General features: G+C 43.2%; 2 protein-coding genes across 13 annotated transcripts in view; one reads left to right on the top strand and one right to left on the bottom strand.

Annotated features, from left to right (window-relative positions):
* Positions 1 to 5830, top strand: part of LOC119031935 (serine/threonine-protein kinase PAK 3) — a 51746-nt gene extending 45916 nt beyond the window's left edge. For all 10 annotated transcript variants that reach the window (XM_037120749.1, XM_037120755.1, XM_037120745.1 and 7 more), the window contains 6 exons: positions 86 to 198; positions 860 to 977; positions 1173 to 1272; positions 1464 to 1660; positions 1783 to 1920; positions 2256 to 5830. In XM_037120749.1, the coding sequence (XP_036976644.1) occupies positions 86 to 198; positions 860 to 977; positions 1173 to 1272; positions 1464 to 1660; positions 1783 to 1920; positions 2256 to 2345 (756 nt within the window). In that variant the 3' untranslated portion in view covers positions 2346 to 5830. The remainder of the gene's footprint in view (positions 1 to 85; positions 199 to 859; positions 978 to 1172; positions 1273 to 1463; positions 1661 to 1782; positions 1921 to 2255) is intronic.
* Positions 5831 to 6113: 283 nt separating this feature from the next.
* Positions 6114 to 17710, bottom strand: LOC119031934 (calpain-5-like). 3 transcript variants are annotated; one of them, XM_037120742.1, is made up of 13 exons: positions 17457 to 17710; positions 15493 to 15681; positions 14904 to 15035; positions 13899 to 14107; positions 13420 to 13612; positions 13133 to 13323; positions 11803 to 11880; positions 11519 to 11714; positions 11293 to 11415; positions 8630 to 8832; positions 8024 to 8145; positions 7789 to 7925; positions 6114 to 7096 (listed from the first exon to the last, which is right to left on the bottom strand). In XM_037120742.1, exons 2-13 carry the CDS (start codon positions 15655 to 15657, stop codon positions 6914 to 6916), a joined length of 1932 nt encoding a protein of 643 aa, XP_036976637.1. In that variant the 5' UTR covers positions 15658 to 15681; positions 17457 to 17710; the 3' UTR covers positions 6114 to 6913. The 3 variants fall into 3 exon arrangements, with proteins under 3 accessions (XP_036976637.1, XP_036976639.1, XP_036976638.1); XM_037120744.1 differs by having other exon boundaries at positions 17547 to 17706; XM_037120743.1 differs by lacking the exon at positions 17457 to 17710 and adding an exon at positions 16563 to 17344.
* Between the last annotated feature and the right edge of the window lie 3047 nt (positions 17711 to 20757).

Below are 20757 nucleotides of genomic sequence, written 5' to 3'. Positions count from 1 at the left end.
CAGATTCTTAAGATGATGAAAAAATATGCGGATGCTGTATGTCATTTCTTTGTCCTCGCTAATCAGACTGACTCTTCGTTCTCAGGTGGCCATCAAGCAGATGAACCTGCAGCAGCAGCCCAAGAAAGAGCTGATCATCAATGAGATCCTGGTGATGAGGGAAAACAAAAACTCCAATATAGTGAACTACCTAGACAGGTCAGTCTCACATGAATATAAATATAGAAGAGAAATCACAGCCCAAGGTGATGTCTCTGAATTGTTAGAGATACTCCATTTCCTGTTAAAAAAATAGAGGGGCAAGCAGGAAATCCTCACTTTTGAAAAGCTGAAAGCAGCAGATGTTTGGCATAAAGGACATTTCATCATCCAGTACAGTTATTATAAGTGTGTTGCACATGTAAAGCATTTTTTTGTTTTTGTAAGATGGTCCAAGTTTCTAACACAAATGAGTTCATGCGGCAGTCTCAACATCTCTGACGTTAATTTGCAAACAGCGACTGATTTATGTTCAGATCTTGGTCAAGGTCGCTGCACGTTGTTACCGTAATGACATTGAGGGATCCTCCAAGCAAATCATCCCAGAGCCTTTTTCTTCTTCTTCAGCTACTTCTTCTTCCTCCTTTTGCCTTTTAATGGTAGTCAGCGTTCATCTTGAGGAGCATTACTGCCCCCTACTGTTTTAAACGAAGAATAACTACGCCATTTGTTTTCTCTCCGAAGAAAGATTTGCTCGTATTCTCTGCATGTGTGCCTGCATCAACCTCTTGTGACCACCCAAGTGAAAACCCCTAAACGATGTGCATGTCAAAATAAAACCACAATAAATTTGGCACGTTTCTTTTTCTGCCTTTTTTAGTTATTTAGTAGGAGATGAGCTATGGGTGGTGATGGAGTACTTGGCCGGCGGCTCGTTGACAGATGTAGTGACAGAGACCTGCATGGACGAGGGCCAGATTGCTGCGGTCTGCAGAGAGGTAAGAAGCCAAGTTTAGACATCAGCAACACCGCCCACTGCCTCTGTGACTTGACTGTCTGTCTCCTTAACACTTTGCCCAGCCAAGAGAAAAAGACTGTGCAAATGTATGTTTAGCACAAGCTTCCCTTTTTTCTTGTGAATGTGTGTTCTTCAGGCATATTTTTAAGCTTTTTTTCCCTCTCTCTCTCTTCAGTGTCTCCAAGCCCTAGACTTCCTACACTCAAACCAGGTGATCCATAGAGATATAAAGAGTGACAACATACTCTTGGGTATGGACGGATCTGTCAAGCTCAGTAAGTCTTTATTTAGAGTTTATCCTTGTCTTTTTATAAGGTAGAATTACATTTAAAAAAGCACCAGACTTCTGAAATGTAACTGGCATAAATACAAAGTATGAAAACGGTGTGTTTTATGCACTAAAGCAGAATGCAAACTCATGATCTAACGCACCACCACTCCTCTCTCCCTCTGTCTCCCCCTGCAGCCGACTTTGGCTTCTGTGCCCAGATCACTCCAGAGCAGAACAAGCGCAGCACGATGGTGGGAACGCCCTACTGGATGGCACCAGAGGTGGTGACCCGGAAGGCGTACGGCCCGAAAGTGGATATCTGGTCTCTGGGAATCATGGCGATAGAGATGGTGGAGGGAGAACCGCCCTATCTGAATGAGAATCCACTCAGGGTAAGACAGGAAGTGCAGCCAGGACACACGACTCATGATGTTACCACGCTGGTGGTCGTACGGCATGCAGGCAGATTTTTGTGGTGCCCTCATGCGGCAGTCTGTTTCCTCCATATTTCCAGGCGCTGTACCTGATAGCTACCAACGGGACTCCAGAGCTGCAAAACCCAGAGAGGCTGTCATCTGTGTTCAGAGACTTCCTCAACCGCTGTCTGGAGATGGATGTGGACCGCAGAGGCTCCGCCAAGGAACTACTCCAGGTAGAACCCTTTGCCATTTTTGGGCTAGATCTGTTCTATCCTAAGGAACTTAAGAAATGCTTCAATTAGGACAGTCCTGTAGCCTAATATCTTTTTCCTTGATAAGATTTTTTCCTAAATGCAGCACTGATATATTTTATAAGTACCAGAGATCCTAAATGTCATCCCAAACTGAGATAAAAATGGATTTCAGACTTGGCGAGTGTCTGTTATTAGACCCCTGCTTCTGCACATCCTTGAGTTGTCACCAAATCATCACTTAAAGTAAACAATTTATAATTTTATCTCTCTTTGGCTCAGTATCTAACTTTTTTCATGCTTTCTGTCCTCTGCAGCATTCCTTCCTCAAGCTGGCGAAGCCTCTATCCAGCCTGACGCCTCTGATTGTAGCTGCGAAGGAAGCCATAAAGAACAGCAGTCGCTAGGGTGTGCCCTAGGTGTCCCCACCCGAGGCTGGAGCCCTGCCTGTGATGTGTGCGTTCATGGGGGCAGGGGCTTGGGTGTATGGGGTGGTGGGTGACGTGACGGCGACAGCACAAGGAGAGGGGGGGTTTGTGTGACTTACAGTGACAGCACAAGGACAAAAGACCCCCAGGCCTCATATGTAGGACGGACATCTGGCCTTGCAGCCTCTCGGCCCAATGCTGCTGAACAGACCTTTGCCTCCTCGTTTACTTCTCCAGCACTCTGTACATGTAGAGCAGTCCATCACAAGTGTGTGTGTGTGTGTGTGTGTGTGTGTGTGTGTGCGTGTGTGTGAGTGCGCGTGCCTGTGTGTGTACAAACTGTGCACATCTCTTTGTGTCATACGTCTTGTTTGGCAGCAGTCGCTAACCCAAACGGAGAAAAACAAAAGCGGAAGAGAAAACGTGCTCATATTCAAGAAGAAACCCGAGGAGGAGAAACTGACGAAAACTAAAGAGCCTGTGAATCCTTCCCTGTCCAGACCTATAGGGTTAGTCTTACCTCTCCTAGTCCCTCCGTGGAGCACAATCAGGCCACACTTGCACCCGCAGTGACCAGCTGATGTGAGAGAGTGACTCTGGGACCCAACCTTTGCCTGCATGACTATGGCTCTGTGGAGAAACACCGCTACTCCTCTGCAGATTGTCACACCTCGAGGTGGCATATTTGTGTGCTTGTGTGTGTGTGTGTGAATGTGTGAATGTGTGCAGGGGTGCAGCTACAGGGGAAACAGTCGAGAAAGATTTCAGATGACCTATGCCAGCTTTAAACATCCCTCGATAATCCGCTTCATATCGTTGAAGAGATACGGGTCTCATGTGACGGGTGTCTCTGACGTTCAGGTTAGCTGCAGTTCATTCGCTCATTTTTCTCTCTAGAATTGGCTAAATATTATTATCTTTAACATCATAAACATCTGATGTGTTGGAACACCGTCACACAGTTTGCCTGCGTTAAAGGTCAAATTTAACAGCATCTAAAAATGATAGTAACTTTACTTGTAAACTTGTATATTTTAGATATAATGTAGGAAGGTGTAACGTATTAAGTTATTGGGGTTGATACTTTTGTGATGATAAATCAACATTTGGTGCTGGAAACTATTAGAATGACTGAAAAAAGCTTCATTGTGTGATGTTCAAATTCAACCGTCACTGTGAATAAGCATCTGAAACAGGATCATCCAGAGGTATTCAGTACACGTGGCTTTCTGTTTTTTATTTTCATGTTGTAAATGAATCAGAATTTGGTAAATTCAATATCTATTGTTTAGTTAAGGCCAATCTCTTCTTTATATTAAGGTGCAGTATGTAAGAACTTTGAGTGAACTAACATTATCAACAGAGTGTGAAGAAACAACAACTGTCTGGATGTTGTTTTGCAGAGATATCTACTGACGTTAGCGTGCTAAGCAGCTAGCCCCAGCCTCATGCCGCCTCTTAAATGTTTGGAGAATTAATTCAAGAGGTGGCCAATTTCTTACATATTGCACCTTTAAGTATGAAATAGAAGGAAAAACAAGCTGATTCAGAGACTCAACAGAAATGTAACTTTCTACCCATAGTGAGCTGGAGGTCTCCTGCTGCACACTATTAGAAATTCACACAGCACCCCCGAGTATCCCTGTGACCTTAAATGTTAAGCAGGAAAGATGCACAAAAAAACAAACAAACAAAAAAAAAACAATCGTGCAAATGTAAAATATCCAGAATTCACTGTGGTGACTTGACATCATTTCCCCAACAAACGGAGAGACATCTGAACTTTAAAGTCTGAAGAGAAATGTATAATGCAGACTAAAGAAGTTTTGTGTTGCTGAGCACATTATGTGGCTGTGACGATATGAATCTGGATGAGATGGCAACCCAAAAAACCTTCCTGTTAGGACTGAATATAAAACATGCACGTCCACCACAACGCCGGGCAACCGACCGTCCTCCTCGCCCACCTGCACCCCTCCTGCTTCATGCTTCAGTGTCCTTTTTGTCTTTTAAACCGTGTCTTATGTGAGGTTTGTTTTTTTTTCCCCCATACATCTTGTCGTGGTGTCTTTGAAACGTGTGGCAGATTCAAAGAGGGGGAATGTTATCCACAGAGCGAAGCGCTGAGTGCCATTTTTTTTTATGATTGTACCTGGAAACAGAATCCGCAGTAAGAGGGTTCACTTTGTTCGCTGACATTCCCTCCATACTCGCCTGGTTGGCGTTTGAACTCCTGTACAGAAGTGTCAGTGCTTGGTAGCTTCGTCTGGCAATTTCCCGTGTAGCATCCCTCCGCGTGCGAGCGTGTGTGTCTGCGTGTGTGTGTGTGTGTGTGTGTTAGGGGGCTACCTCAATCTGCACTAGAAGATGCCTCACTCGTGTTGTCCACCTTGACTCTGAGGTGCAGGGTAGCTGCTTAGTCATATTGTACCTCCATTGTACAGCAAATTTACAGAAGATGAAGGAGTGACGCTAGACCGGAGGACGCAACAGAATTCATGCATGTAAAACAAACTATACACTGTATTTCATCTTCAAATAGGTTAAGATTGTTAGGATATGTATGTATGTATGTAAATATGGTGGGACAACCACCCACCCCGCCCCCTTTTTTTTTTCAGAATTATGTAACTTAAAATGACAATATTCAGGTTGCTCTATGTATCAATAAATGTTTTGCACCCTGGGGAATCAAAAAAAAAAAAAAAAAGAGAGAGAGAGAGAGAAAAAGCAAACACACACACGCGCCGTCTCCACACTCCTGGATCCAGCTCTGCTGCTTTGGGGGGCTTTGTCGGACACTCCTTCATCTGGACAGAGAGCCGGTTTTGGATGCAGCACTCTGTGTGCGGGCCCACACAGTCTGTCCCGAGTACCACTGCTGAGTGTTAGTACATGTATGTGTGCGTGCGGTAGGTGTGGGTGGCCTTGTCAGGAAGCTCCGCCGGCCTCCCCTCTGGACGTTTGGCCTCTGTCTCATGTACAGGTCGGAACTATGAGCACAAAAAAGGTGAATTTCTGTTCGGGACAAGAGACGCCGCTGACGTGCCCCTTTTCTGTGGTTGCTCCTGTACATTCCTATCTTCTGAATGTGTAAACCTGTACACGTGGTGTGAAAATTCCTCTATTAATGTGTATCAAGAGAATGGAACAAAGACAAAAAATGTTACTTTTTAAATTATTATTATCATTATTATTATTATTATTACTCTTATTATTGTCTAGCTTTGTAAAAACTGCTGATCCATCTGGCATACCTCAGCAGGCCTTTCCCTATCTTTGAAAAAGGACAAACGAGCGACGGGGAAATGAGGTTTTGGATAAACTATTTTTAATTGTGGTTGAAGCAATAGACTTTTTGAACTTTGAATTGTGCATGGCTGTGTCTTGAGTGTAAAAAAAATCAAAATATTGCAGTTTGGGAACTGGACTGAAATAAAAAGAGGAAGAAAACCAAAAAAGTTGTTGCCATGCCTGTAAGGTTTTCATGGTTCTGAGGTTGAATTTCGTTTGAGTCGTTTGTGCCATTCAGGGTTCTGCCAGTCAAACTTCATCGCCAAAACAAGGATATGTTGAAATGTACGTTTCTTTAGGTTTAATGACAAGATCAATGAGCAGATATTGTACTTGTACTCCACTACAGTTATGTGATTACTTTAGTTCATAGTTGCTGCTTGCTTGCGTTATGTCAGAATATCAGATCTGGTAAGTGATAACAGGTCAGTAATCAGGCCCATAGAACAAGCGTATAAACAAAAGTATCACTTCTTTATTTTTTCTTTTGATACTTAAGTACAGTTAATATTTGATACTTTAACACTTTTACTCAATGAACATCCATATGGGTGACCTTTACGTTTACTCAAGTAATATTTTAACATCTTTTTTTTAAACTATGTGTGACTTTTAAGTACGTCATGCACTACTGTTGGAAACTCCCCCATGTCTAGTTCAAATTTCTGGTGGTTACATGACTACAGTTGTTGAAACACCATCTTCAACATTGGTCCCAGGTTTGGCTGCTGTCTTACCTTAGCTGTTCAAATTTAAATATGTTTGTAGTGTTCAGACATTTTATTCTGGCGACTGTGACGAGAATAAAACATGATGAACTGAACTGATCAATAAGAGGAACAGAACATGCATGAAAGTAATAGATGATACATGATGTATGTGTCATATGTGCATTAAGGAGACTAACGTATGGTAAGACTCGAATGACAAATTAGCGTCACATCTGATATCTTTACAATCAACTTAGAAAACGTCAATATCATTTAAATTGTAAAAAAGAAAAAAGTCAAAAGTTTAAACATCTTGATTTTAAAAAACGACATTCAGTCTGTCCAATAGTGCCCTGCTCACCTCTCAACTTTAAAAACAATTCAACAACATCATTCAATAATGTAAATTTCTCCTCAAGCATGGTCCGCATCCAGCGGTGGTGGTGTTGTCGGTGCTTTGATCGATGCCTCCTGTCCCATCAGTCTCACCGTATAGTTCAGACGAGAAAATATACTCGTCTCTCTCTCAGGTCACCGACGTGATCAGATGGCGGTCAGCTGAGTGGAAGTGCAGATCCTCAGACTGATGAAACCGGGCATCTCATCCGCCTGCTGCCGTCCACGTTTCCTCAGCTGGAGCCTCTGAGGGGAAGACGGGTCCTTCACCGACCCGGACAGCACCACCTGGCCCATGAACTCGTCCTTCACCGCGTTGCTGTTCCACACCTGAGGAAGAGCAGTCCGCTTTACAAGCTGCTATTACATCTGTCTCATGAGTTAAATGTGAGCTTTTCTAGTCCATTAAGCTCAGTCTGTTCATCTTATCATTGGTTACCATAGGCACAGAATATACTTATTTTATATTATGCTCATTTTCAGGTTCATAGTTTTATTTTGGGTTACTACTAGAATATATTCATAGGCTTTAATGCTAAAAAAAAACACATCAGTGTGCTCTGTATGCCCTCTCTGACCTGTGGAATGCTCTGTTTTAGCTCCTCAGTCTGCTCTGGTCAGCTCATACATGGCTGACCCAGCACCAGAGCAGCTGTGTTAAATCAGTTCTTACGTGCCAAAATAGCTGCTCTTCATAAATTGTACAAAAGTGCGATATGGTGAGGCAGTGTGATGTCACAAAGTCACAGGAATCAAAAGCGGGACAACTGACAAGGCGTTTCAGGGGCAACATTTTTTTGTGGGAGCGAGGCGCTTCGGTTGGTGTGGCCTCGGACCTTTTTAACTTCAAAGATCTTTTACATGCACAAGAATCTACATAAAACACTGGAGGAAAGGGAAAATACAAAAAAAGCATAATAGAATAACTGAAGTATATTAGTGGCAGCTTAACAAGTTACTTTTGTATGAATATTTCACTGAGGTGAATTACTGTCATCGGGGGCCAAGAGCTGCCGCCTCACCTCTATAGTTATGGGCTTTCTGGGCTTCTTCCTGTAGAAAACGCCGCTTGTCGCAAACTCTGGTTTCAAGGTGTCCTTCTTGATGGTGGATCTTACTGAGCGGCCCTCGCAGTATATGATCACATAGGGGTCTGCACCTGCGTGGAAACATGTAAAAGACACACCTCAGCAAACGAACGTATTGGACCACAGGCTGATCAAAGCGATTAGTAGGTTTGGCGTAAAGTCCTCTGACCTCCTGAGCTGTCCTGGTTCTGCAGCCCCTCGGCTTCATGGACGTAGACATGACTCACAGCTTGTGGGTATCCGAGGAATGAACTCCAGCATCTGACTCGTGGTTTATCCTCTGTCAACTCCCTGTGAGAGTAGAGGAGAGCTTAAAGGGCTGGGAGAAAAAAAAATGGGAGTTCCTCTATCTTGGTACTCTGTCCTACATCTCGCTATCAGCAAGATGGAAGACATTATGTTTCATTAACACAACAGCAGTTGAGCTAGCACGCTTTGATGACCCGTGTGAGAGCAAACAAGAGTTGGGTCTATGTTTCGGTTCTGCCAAGGCCTGCCTCTAAATCTGGCAAAACAAAATCTTTGGCCAAGAGGAGATTTAATTCGAACATAGTTTTATAGTCTCCGTTCCCCCCCAAAAACATTCTCATTTGCTTTTCTTGGAGATTTTCCATAAACCAGCGTCTGAAACGAAAAAGCCAGAGAACAGCTGCATTCTCGATTTCCCCATCGACGTCTCCCAAGACCCGATAATTGTATGACATGTGAACATTTACACTTCTGTCTGACAGCCCTCATCTCTGGTTTCGACATCACGCCTCCATCGCAGCCGTACCTGCAGCCCGAGTCCACGTCTGTGAATACTCGGAGCATGTAGTCCCCCAGCGTCAGAGGCTCGAAGGTGGTGGGGATGATGACGTAGCGGCCCTGCGAGAGCGTGACTCTCATGAACACTGCGCGGGCGTTGATGTAGGTGGACGTGGCCACGCACTGTTGGGTCAGGATGTCGTGCAGCCGATACTTCCTGTTCAGTTCCACCTGCGAATGAAAAAAAAACAAACACATTTGGGCTTTGATTAGAGAATTAAATGAAAATAAATCACTGGCTTACATTGGTTTACATTGACCGGATGCAGGTCTCTGAGCATTGTTTGTTGGCGCTGAACACAGTGGCTGAGATAGAAGAGCATTCTCTCATGTTTGTCAAAGACGGAATAAACTACATGACAAGACAAGGGAAGTTGCTGTGAATAGACTTTTAACATATAGTCCATGATAATATATTTCCTTGCATACAGGGTGGGTTTGGATGCAGGATTTTTGGTGTAATCTGTTGTTCAGAAGAACGCCGCTCCACAATTTGTTTTGCTGACTTCAAAACTCCACCGGACTTTCCATCAGCTTGAGGCTGAGCAGGTGATGAACAAATTTTAACCTTTGCGTGAACTTGTCCTTTAACTTTAACGTATTTCATGTGGTGCAACGCGTACGCAGTTTGAGAGCTAAAATGGGCCAATGTAAAAAAAAAATCTGAATCAGATCGAAGACACAGCTGAACACAGACGACCGTGAACCTGGATGCTGTGGGAATCACCTAAACGCGGATACGAACAACCAGGTTTCTAACGTGACAACCTGAATATGATCAGCAACTGGAGATGATGCTGGTCCTCGTCTCAGAATAGTTCAGGTTAAAACTGTAAATAACAGGCAATACACACATTCTTCTGCCTCCTGGTGGCAGAATAGAGAATAGAATTTGTATTTAACATGAGGGTGTTTTTTTTTTAATTTTTTATTATTTATTTTATAGTGTTATTGACAATAGAGACCAATTTAATCGTTGCACTGGTGACATGACCTGTGTGTCGGTTAAACAACAAAGAAATCCTGTCGGACCGGCCCCTGGATCACACCGCATATTGTTCTTGTCTGAGCACAAACAGCCCCAGGTTAGCATAGTAAGTGCTGAAAACTCAGGCTATCACTGAGTTGCTGTGATGTCCACTGACAAACTTCTCAAACAAGAAAATGTAAAGTGAGGGTCTGCAGTCCGTCAGCTGGAGGATCTCTCACTGCAGCTCATCAGTGTGCAAGTCACTTGCTCCTTGTGGCCCTAACATTTACTGGTTTCCAGAGCCTTGCCGCTTTGGCAGCACTTCTGTAAGCACGATAAGAGTGAATAGTATGTGTGTGCATGTGTGTGTATGCCGGCGTGCGTGTGTGTGTTTAAACTTAGATCTCAGACAAGTAAATCACATTGCGGGAAATGTGACGTCAGCATTGCCACATTTGAATGTGGCAATCTAATCGCAGCCGGCCGGATAAAATCTAGTTTGGCAGGTTTTTACAGCTGCAGGAGAGGACTGTGTTGACTTTACAATTCAGTTGAGAACTTTCTTGAGACGCATTACTGAGTTTACTGGTTTGTTTGTCTATAAATGTGTTAGATGAGGGGTCTTTTAAAGTCTGAGACCGCGGGCTGCCGCTCAGCCACTGTTGTTTACTTGCTCAGGTTCCCTCAACTCCTGGATGCCTATGGGGTCTTGATTATGTTATTTGAGACACTTTAACAACTGAGCCAAGCTGGTGTTGTCGGACACAACTTCAGACTGCACCGAATATATGAAAAAAGGTCTTTCCTAGAGTATTTATTAGTTTGAGACTCTGGGAAAGAGGGAGAAACAGTCACATTTCCCAAAAGTGCTGCAGCTCTTTAACCAAATCACAGACATGAAGGCTTTTCCATGCCAAGTGAGTGACCACAGAAACAGTCTGGAGCCCTCTGGGGAGACCACCCTGTCACGTGAAAAAAAAACCAAAAAAAACCCCTCTGTTCCAGGCACAATCATCTCAACTGCGAAACTCATACAGTATTTCACTTTTATTTATTCTTTTTAGCTTTTTTTTGTGAATTTTTTGTTTTCACATGCTAAACATTATGCACATTATATTCTAAAGCTGAAGGAATGCAACACGCACGGCTTTCTTTCACATTCGACCACAATGCATCAGATTCTGACAGCAGCAGGAGCCCGGTACCAGAACACAGACGTCTGAACTCTTTTCACCTTCCTGGGAGTTAAAAAAGAACTGTGTCTAAATGTGTTTGGCTGCACTTCACATTCTGTGAAAGTATTTGTTTTTTTTTTGTTTTTTTTTTTGTTTAATCACGTATGATTTAGTTTCTTGTTGAAATTATCTGTTTTGTTTCTGATAACCCTATTTAGTAATGTCTGCCTGTCATTACAATCATCCAACAGCTGCTCAACAAACAAGTGGAAAAGTCAAACGAAGCCAAAGTCTTCATCCAGAATGAGCCAACATGTAATGAAATGACCCTGTTCTCCCCCAAAACTAACTGACCTCTGACTGACGTCCTCATCCCAGGCTAACATCATTTCCTCTGTGATGAACTCGCATTTAGTCAGTCTCGCCTTGATACTTGTGCAATGTTTCATAATAAAGTATGGATGAAAGTGTGATAATATACATTACCTTGAAAACACCAAAGCCAATGCTTAGATTGTCTCCTCTACCAACTTTTTTTTGGATTCTAATGTCTTTTTGTTGCAAGGAGATGAGGACCTCATCAACCTCCTTTGTGACATCGAACAAGTACTGTAAAAGAAGATGACAAGAGGTGAATATATATATATATATATAGATAGATAAATGTGTATCAGTATCAGTGATGAAAGAGTCCTTCTGGAGCGTTCAGTACCTGTGGGTTCTGCAGGAATGTCCGCTTGTGGTTGGAACAGCCACCGCAGCGGTTCAACAGCGGCTCTGCGTTTTTGGTCCAGCTCCCGAAGTGCACGACCTCATGCCACGTCTTGTGAACACTGATCAGCGAGGTGTTGATGAGACGGCAGACATCTGCGTCTGTGAAGCACTGGCACCAGTCTGTGAATGACATCCTGTGGATGTGAATGGGAAACTGCATTATTAATGTTGAAAGAGGAGATAAACTCCGCAGGTGGTTCTGTCGCAACCAGAGAAACTCACCAGAACTCCCCGTCATCTTCAACTGTGATGCCGAGGTTGCCTCGCTCGGTGTCTCCGACCTTTGACCATTCTTCAGAGCTGATGACCAGCAAGCAAGGTAAAAGAAGATTGTTAACACACTTCTCGGGTAGTGCTAGATACAAATAAATCATTCTAAACTGTGGCTTTAAAAGTCAGATGTACATCACATTGGATTTAAAAACTGACTTGAAGCATTATCGCCTTCTCTTCTTTTACCTCACACGCTCCACAGAGTCATGATCATCTCCTGGCAAATTACTTTCATATGTATTCCTTAACTGGATCCAGATAACTGCCACTAATGTAGCAGCTCTACTCATCCCAGAGTCGGTTAACAACACTTACCATGTCACAGAAGACGTATAACACACAGAAAGTCTCAGTAAGAATAGACTCCAGACTCAAGTAACTAAATCCAAATCCCAGCACCAAATCACATTCCATCATAGTTGTTCAAGTTGGTTAATTAATGTTTTTGGTCCTTCGTGTGTTTTCTGTGGTCTTTTAAAACTGGCCTTACAAGACTATGTTCACACGGCAGTGGCCATTTCCCTCTGAGGTCAGGTCGAAAGTGGAGGAAACATAGAGAACCTGACAAACCTGACATATTTAATAACCCACTGGCTTCTGTTAACAACGGCATTCAAACACTTCCTAGCCAACATCGCGGATGGACAGTGTTAGATGTTTGTTATGTGACAATTGGAAAGGAAAACAATCATTCTAATATATCAATAATATTACATCCTGGAAGTGAAACGCACTGGATGTGACCGAACGGTAACATTAGCCAGGACGTGGTTGAATGCTAACATTAGCTAATGGATTACCAACCACGTACTTTTGGCTTGAAAAATCTCATCTCTCATGAGGATCACAGAAAAAGATGGCCGCCAGCATTGTGATAGCACTGCAGATCTTCATGCTGCATGAATTCTGGGGTTTTGTTTGAAAGTAGATGACCTCCTGTAGTCCGCCTGGTAACGTGACTGTGTTGGTCTCTCACACACTCTTAAAAACGCCACACATGCCCCCAGGTGAGCTTATGAGTAGGAGTGTTTGTCGGTTTGCACACCTTAGAGCACCTACTTCCTGCTCATGCTGTAGTCCGAGCTATATTTTTGCAAAAATATGATTATTTGGGATTAATGGGGCAGATAGAAGATGGAAGTGGAGAATAAGAAATGTGTAAGAAGGTGAACACTTCCTCTCAATTTGAAGAGCAATGTGTTACATTTTGAAGCCCTTTGAAAGAATCCGTATGGAGTATCACCTTTAACAAACCAAATAGGGGAGAAGAAATTCCCACCTGTCACTCCAGGCTCTATTCCACTCAGTCTTGCCCCAGGGGTTCCTCATGCGGATCAGAGGAATGGTTTCGTTCTTGAAGTAGGCCAGCAGCCCGTGACCCAGGCGCACCTTCTTCACCGCAGTTACCGAGTACGCGTGGCCTTTCACCAGCCCGTTCGCCATCTTGAGCTCAATTTCATGAGGATCTGCCTGATGGAGTCATAAATAACAGCTTGTTTGTCATTTGGCCAGATTCTCTCTGAGAGAAAAGAGACAAAGAGGCAATAATTCAAGCCAAGCGCAGACCTTAATGGAGCAGCTTATGATCCCTCCACGGTCGTAGACCTTCAGTAGATCCTCAAACAGCTGGTCCTGTTTTTTCTGGTCCTTGTAGAAAGCTTCTGCCTCCAGGTTGATGGCTTCGGACACGGCCCCGCTGAAATCCACCACGGCGTCTCCGGTGTTTCCCCCCTCCAGGGCCTCATAGCAGCCGGCGAGCCTGTACACAGAGAAATCACAAGTTTACTTATGTAATATATAATATACATATAATAAATAGAAGAATATGTAAAGGATAAGAGATTAAGAATACATTTGAACACAATAATTGACATATTGGGATTTTAATCATACATTCTACTTATTTAGAGATAAAAACACTTTAGATGCTTTTCACATGTACAGACAATATTCTCCAGAGTTATTACTTTATTATTGATTTTAGTATATCAATACTACATCTAATACTAAACAAACTGTGGACAGAGTGGCTCAGGTGTACTGACTTGGCGTAGGCCTTCTCCAGCAGGGCGCTCCAGAACTCGTTGTTGTTCTTCGAGTGGCAGTAGATGAGTTCCCCGTTGATCGTAGGCAGCCGGTCGTCCACCACCACGTCCACCCACTCCCCGAACACCCAGAACTGAAAGTGGAAGATTCCGGCGTAGCTCTCCGGGTGTTTCGGGTCCCACTCCTGATCCTTGTGATTAGGAATCACCTGGAGATAACACACACGCAAAAACAGGGCATCAAACGTGGCCCCTCGTGTGATATAATCGACAGGCCCATTAAGTACTCAGAACTTTCAGGTGTGACATTAATGCTGTATATGAACAAAATAATCACTGTAACACAAGGGATGAATGTAGGTGAAATAAATTTCCACACACAGTATTTTCCCCCAAAATTCCCGCTGCAGTATGTAGAGACCGATATGATTATTTTCAGAATCAAAACATTGTCCCTGAAGTTAATCCAGTCATCCTGAGGGTATTTTATATTGAAGGGTAGCTTCAACAACTTTAATACTGTTGCTTCTTTAATTCAAGTGTTTAGTGTAAACGCGTGTCAGATGCAGGTTTATTTATGTTTTGTGAATAAGGATGATTGGGAAACGTTGAACTGGAACGAATTATCAACAGATAAGAGCAAAATATGTGACACTGGCTGACGTCCAGCTGCTCCCTCTGTTACATTTTGTTCTGTGACATTCTTTCCACACGAAGCTTAACATCCTCCAAGTGCTCCCGTTCCAGTTCCATCAAGCATACAACTGTGTTTATTTTTTTGTTTAGTTTATTGATCTCAGGCTCAACAGCAATTATTAACTAAAGAATATTAAAATGATGTTAAAATTTGACCTGCTCCGTCACCTGGTTTCATGTTTCACCTTCTCAGTGCTTCTTTTCGTGCACAGTTCACAAAGTCTCATTAATATTTGGTTTCCAACATTAAATACGCCAGCGCACATTCACGGCTCACGCGTTCAGAATGAGGGAAGTGAATTAACTCACCTTCTTCCAGAGGTCTGGCTTCAAAGCCAGGCAGGAGCAGGCGGCGACAAACCAGCAGTTTCCCACAACTCCCTGGTTCAGGTCGTGAGCACTGATGCCCTCCACAAACAGACGGGGTTCATTGCTTATCTCCTGCAATGGAAAAGATGATGCGATGGACTTAATACACATCTAAGACTTTTGTGCATAAAAAGAAAAAAGTAAAGTTTATCTGTGAGACATGTTTTTACCAAATCAAAAGCATATTTTACATATATTTGGCATTTTTAGTTAAATTGTTTTTTGTATTTTCATTTGGAATTTTTGACAATAGTCCATCATATTTCTGAGCAGTTTATATTTGACCTCTGAAAAATATTAAAATGTGTGTAATGTGCTTGATGCTAAAGAGAGAAAGTCACTTTGTTATTGTTATTTATCACACTACCTTTGTCACTGGTTTCCAAAATAAGATATTCAGAACAATTCAGTCATCTGCTTAACACTTTCAAAATAATGACATTAAATCCCACATTAGACTAAAAATGTGACTACGTTCATTTGCAGCAATGAGCAAATTCCCTGACGGACCTCCACCTGTGCCACTCACCCCAGGTCGTTTCCACTCCACAAAACCGGGAGGTGGTTTCCTGAAGTACAGCGATGCACTGGTGGCTGGGAACTCCGGATCCTCGAACAGCTTCTTGTCCGTGATGCAGTCGCTCCTCAGCTCGCTGTAGTGCTGGTTCTTGTATGGGACGGCGGAGGAGAACATGGTGCAGACGGTGAAGCCTCTCAGCTGCAGATCAATGACAGCAACCAGACGGATTTTTTTTCTTTATAAAGTGTTCAGGAGGACTATATGTGGGCAGGATCGCCCTCTGACCTCTGATTCTGAGAAGTTTGGGGAGAAATCCCACAGATATGCTTCCTATAAATCTCTGCTCTAAATCAGCGGAGTGCCCTGTGACCCCGAGTCCCTCGGGATTGTCTGGATTCACTGATGAGTGTGCTTACGGCGTTGTAAAAAACAAAATATTCACCCATGTAAAAATTGGGCTGTGGTAATGAGAGCTGAGAGGTATTTTTTGGTTTATCCAGAAAGATCCCACAGATGGAAGACTAGATTTCTAAAGGGATTTCACAAAAACTTACATCTTTTAAACTGAACTCTTTTTTGTATCCATCAAGACTGACAGAAGACGCTGAAATGATGATGCATGTCCTTCACACATTAACAACCTCAAACTGAGGCTTTTGACTGAAATCGCCAAATTCAGTAGTAGCGACACGGGTTGCGTTCAAGGCCGGACTCTGACGAGATTTACTGTATCAATGGAAGTGATGAACAACACAGCTGTACAATCTGGAGAGAGATGATGTTCTAACCCTTGATCTTAGAGTCCCCTCACGCTGACTGCCCCAGGCTGCATTTGGACAGCATGTGCCAATGTAATCATTTTGAATAAATCTCTCCATTTTTGCCAGGAATAACACATTACAGCAAGCCAAATTTAATTTCCTTGGAAGCAGCGAGCTTGTGATGGGAGGGTTTGTTCTTCGCAAAAACATGTATTTAGATACATCTATACTGTCAGGCAAGGCACACAGAGAAATAGCAGAGATAAACCCCGAAGAGAGAAACAAAATGGAGGGGAAGATTAAACAATAAATGCCTACCGTATCACTCGGACAGGAGGATTTGTTCCTGCTCCACAATAAGGAAGTTCCCAGGTGTTGTACCTGCCTGTGACGCCCGCCTACACATAAGTTACCTATTTATGCATGTGCATTGGTGGAGCCACACCCTGTCTGTGTTTTCTCATGTTTCATCACCTCTCACTGCTGTTGTTTAGCTCTAGAATATGAAATTAGGAAGAAGAAATGATTCAGTTTTTGATCGAGACAGTAAGTCATTCAGGCGCATGGACACGGCTGCGAGTCTCTTTGTGCTCGTGTGCGTTATCTGTTTGAGAGTTCCTGGTCAGTGTGGTCAGGCAGGTTATTTTTGGTCGGCTGTTTGTTTCTTCTTTAATGGGCCGTGAGCGTAATTCAGAACTGTGAGGCATTTGTTTCCCACCAATCGAGAATGTTCGTTTTCAGCAACAGGTCGTGTACTCTCCGTTTCATTGCCGTGATACGTATAAAGGTGACAGCAGTTCACATTCCAGACATTTCTGTCATACACGCCAGCACACGGCGGTCGTGTTAGAGACACGATCGACTCAGAAAATGAACCCATCACGTCAGATAAGGCAACAGATTTCATCAGGTGTGTCAAAGAGAAGTTCGTCCTCACTTGTACCTGAGGGAAACCTTCTCTGAAAGCCTTAAATGCCCTCAAAGATGTGCGAAGCATTACCTGTAGACTCTCTGACACAAGTCAGCGCATGTCATTTAGTATGAAGGAACAGGTTTGAGGCAAGGAAAGAGCTGAAGGTGTCAGAATAAAACCCAATAAATCTACAGATAACCAATGCTGAAAAGTGAAGTGAAAAATTAACAAGAATGATTTGAGAATGGCAATTTTCATCAGGAGACAAAGTGTAATCGAAGTTAAAAAGCAACACTCGCCTGTGAGGAACTGTCTTATCCTTGCAGTGATGAACTCAAACACATTCACAGTCCTCTCAGGCTCCCGTCAAACGCTCAAATCAATCCCACCTTTCTGGCTCAAGATCTGATGGATGAGAAGTCACAGTTGAACCCTTCACAGAACCAGAACCAGATCCAGCTCTCCTTCAGTCGGAACGTCTGGCTGCGAGGGCTTCCCCCTCACAACATTTACACACAAACACACTGGCTGAGAACTGGTCTGACGAGCACCTCTCTGCGGCAGGAGGTGTTATGCAAAGGCTGAAACGATGGTGACAAGGAGGCAGGGAAGGGACTGAAACTGAACACCTTCACGCCCACCGCTCCCCAGCAAGTAAATACCTGTCTTTGTTTAGTGTCTGTTCTTTTAAAGACAGTAACTGAAAACTCCCGCTTGATGCACTGATTGTCACACTGCTGACTAATTTGTTGTGGTTGCCTCAACAGTTAAAAAGAAAACTGTTTGAGTTAGCCCGAGGTCAGTTAAATTGAGCAAACACTGCAAGCTGTAAGTGAACTGTGGTAATAAGACGAAGCTGGCAGATGCTCAGTGCTCAGAGCTTAAGGAGCACAAGAAGCACTTTGACTCCCTCAAACAGACACATCTTGTCTGGATAATTGGGGGCTTTGAAAACCGAGGGCAAACGAGAGGAAGCCGATGAAAAATGTTCGGTCGGAGCCAACAGTAATAAGGTAAATCCACGCAGGAGCCGAGAAGACAGGCTGAAGAAAATCCCAAATCATTTGGATTAGCAGCGATATTAGAGAGGGACCAATGCGACGGCTCAGATACGATCACAAGTTCATGAGAAAAAGGCATCTTATGGAGAGGGGAGGAGAAATATCCTGTCACACAGTGCACTGAAGACGGAAGCACTGTAAAATAGAGCAGGCCATCAGTGAGGCCTAATTAACCTCGGTTGCGCTGCCACAGTCAACATTCCTCCTGGTCAATGACAGACTGAACCAGCACACCAGGGAAAGTTTTTGACAAGGTCACAAAAGTCAAAAGAGCTCCACGCTGTTGTGATGTAACGTGGCGTTCAGAGTAAATTTCACTCCTGTTAGAAATATGTTTGTTTTTTTTAAGAGGTTGTCACAAACACAAAAGCAAATGTTCTTCGCATTAAACAAACAAAGCTTAAAAGATGCAAGATGTAAGAATCGGCCACCTGTTGAATTCCCACATGCATGTCACCGGAGCAACCGCTAACTGCTGCTAACCGCTGCTAACTGCTGTGAGCAGGAGCTCAGAGTGCTGAAAGGTGTTGTTTGCTATGAGAGTGCCATCTGTTGGCAGCTGTGGATCACGGGTAGAGCCAGCGTCTTGTTGTAGGAAGGTTGCTGGTTTGATTCCCCTGGTCTGCATGTCAACGTGTCCTTGAGCAAGATACTGAGCCTCACATCTGCTCCTGATGTGCTGGTCTGAACTTTGCCAAGTGTATGCATGAAGTCGCTTAGGATAAAAGTGAGTGCTACATGCCTTAAATGTGAATGTCTTAAAGTTGCTAGCTGTTTAGCATGCTAACTTTAATAAATATCCCTGCAATGTAGGCACAGGACATACACATCTTTGACATAATGCAAACATTATTTCTTCACTCTTTGTTGGTAATTTGTCTATTCTTTTTTAAGATATTAAAGTTTTAAAAAAGTACCTGTCCTGCACTTCCTGGATTAAGGTAGTCGATGAGCTGATGGGTGATTCTCAGCCCGGTGTTTGGGTTGGCGTACAGCCCTAGCTGCCTGTGGATGGGATATCACTTCTCCACGATGTTATATTTTGATGCGTTTAACAAAAAAAAATTACATATTGCATCTTTAAACATTTAAATGTTCAATTCAATATAGTATAAGTTAACCATGCATCATTTCCATGTTAGTCATGTACCACCTACTTGTTTAATATCAAACATATAATGCTATATGGTTTAACTGTGTAAACTATATCAATGAACCAATATTGGTGAAATAACTTAAGAATTGTCATTATTCCCAGCGACACTTGTATTCTGTCAGTTTTTATTTCTCGTCATTATTTCTTGACCGGCTAGCTCACACCCTCTCGCTCTGTAACCGAGGGTGCGTTCGTCCCTCCGATCACTCGGCGGGCTCTGAGGATGATGCTAGTCAGTCGCTCTGTCCTGCCAAGAGTGTGCTCCCGAGAAAAATATCTCATCTCACACAGGCCAAATAAACCTTTAGAAAAATGAGCTGTGGACTCTCACTCTCCCCAGAGGACGAGCCCTCTCGGAGACTTCTGGAGCCATCCTGAAAATGTAACACACAGATTTCTGTGACACCGCTGAGCACATCCTTGATACTCCACAAGCTGTCGTCCAGGCCAAAACATACACACAAAATAGTTTGTGAACTGATAAGCACATGGAAATAAACTTGGATTATGCTTCCATGGAGAATTTATCCTCTAATGCCAGACTTTACATCTTCAACCCAATTGCTGAGGCGGCTCCACACACGTACACTCTGTCCAGTGCTTCAGTATTGTGTGGGATGTAAGGAACTTTACAGTCTCTTGGGGCTATAAGTAGAGATTTTGATCTTCTTTATTGTGCAACAGCTGGTAGCTTTTCAGCTCGTGCTACAGCTGAGATCTGTCCCACGCTGATAGACGTCATAACTCATCCTACTCCCTTCTCATCTTTCTAAACACCCTCCATCACCCCCAGAGACACTATTACGGATACTGTGTCTGAAAATTTGATTAGAACGGGTCAGGTCAAAGAGAAATATCTTGCCCGGCCAATATTTGTCGACATGAAACTCAATTTTTCTCAATGGCAGCCGGCGGCAAACTTTGACCCTCAGTGTCCTCACGGGAGGATGACGAGTGTGTCGGTTATTTAGAATGAAGGGAACATTTTCTGGACCAAAGTGAACAGCTGGAAACAATCCTGCAATGTCAACTAACCTGACCACATTCATAACGGCATCTGATAGTATTGTTCACAAAATGGATTGTACAGTTCTGGAACTCAGGAATTACAAATATGGAGTCCTACATTCTTAAAAAGCTGTTTGTTAATGCTTTTCTTCTACGTTTAGCTTGAACTCAATATCATATTCACGTCATATTCATCACTCAAAGACCAGAAGCAGAAAGGGTTGTAAACTGCATGCTTGCTTGTGTCGAGTGATATTTAATGTGTCATTTAACCTGAAATAAATAACGAAATAAACGAAAGATCCACATGAGCAGCTAGAAATGTGGAATTTCTTGGTTACGCTGCGGTAAAAAACTAAACAAACAAAATCTAGT

This window comes from Acanthopagrus latus, chromosome 13 (assembly GCF_904848185.1).
Source record: "Acanthopagrus latus isolate v.2019 chromosome 13, fAcaLat1.1, whole genome shotgun sequence".
NCBI classification, from domain to species: Eukaryota; Metazoa; Chordata; class Actinopteri; order Spariformes; family Sparidae; genus Acanthopagrus; species Acanthopagrus latus.
This window is presented reverse-complemented; position numbering and strand designations above follow the sequence as displayed.

What these genes read in the sequence shown, in the direction of transcription:
- LOC119031934 (XM_037120742.1), bottom strand. Translation starts at nt 15,657, where the DNA reads ATGTTCTCCTCCGCCGTCCCATACAAGAACCAGCACTACAGCGAGCTG. An exon ending in TGGAGTGGAAACGACCTGGG is followed by an intron (nt 15,036 to 15,492) that starts GTGAGTGGCACA and finishes TTTCCATTGCAG; the next exon opens with GAGATAAGCAATGAACCCCG. An exon ending in TCATAAGCTGCTCCATTAAG is followed by an intron (nt 13,324 to 13,419) that starts GTCTGCGCTTGG and finishes TGACTCCATCAG; the next exon opens with GCAGATCCTCATGAAATTGA.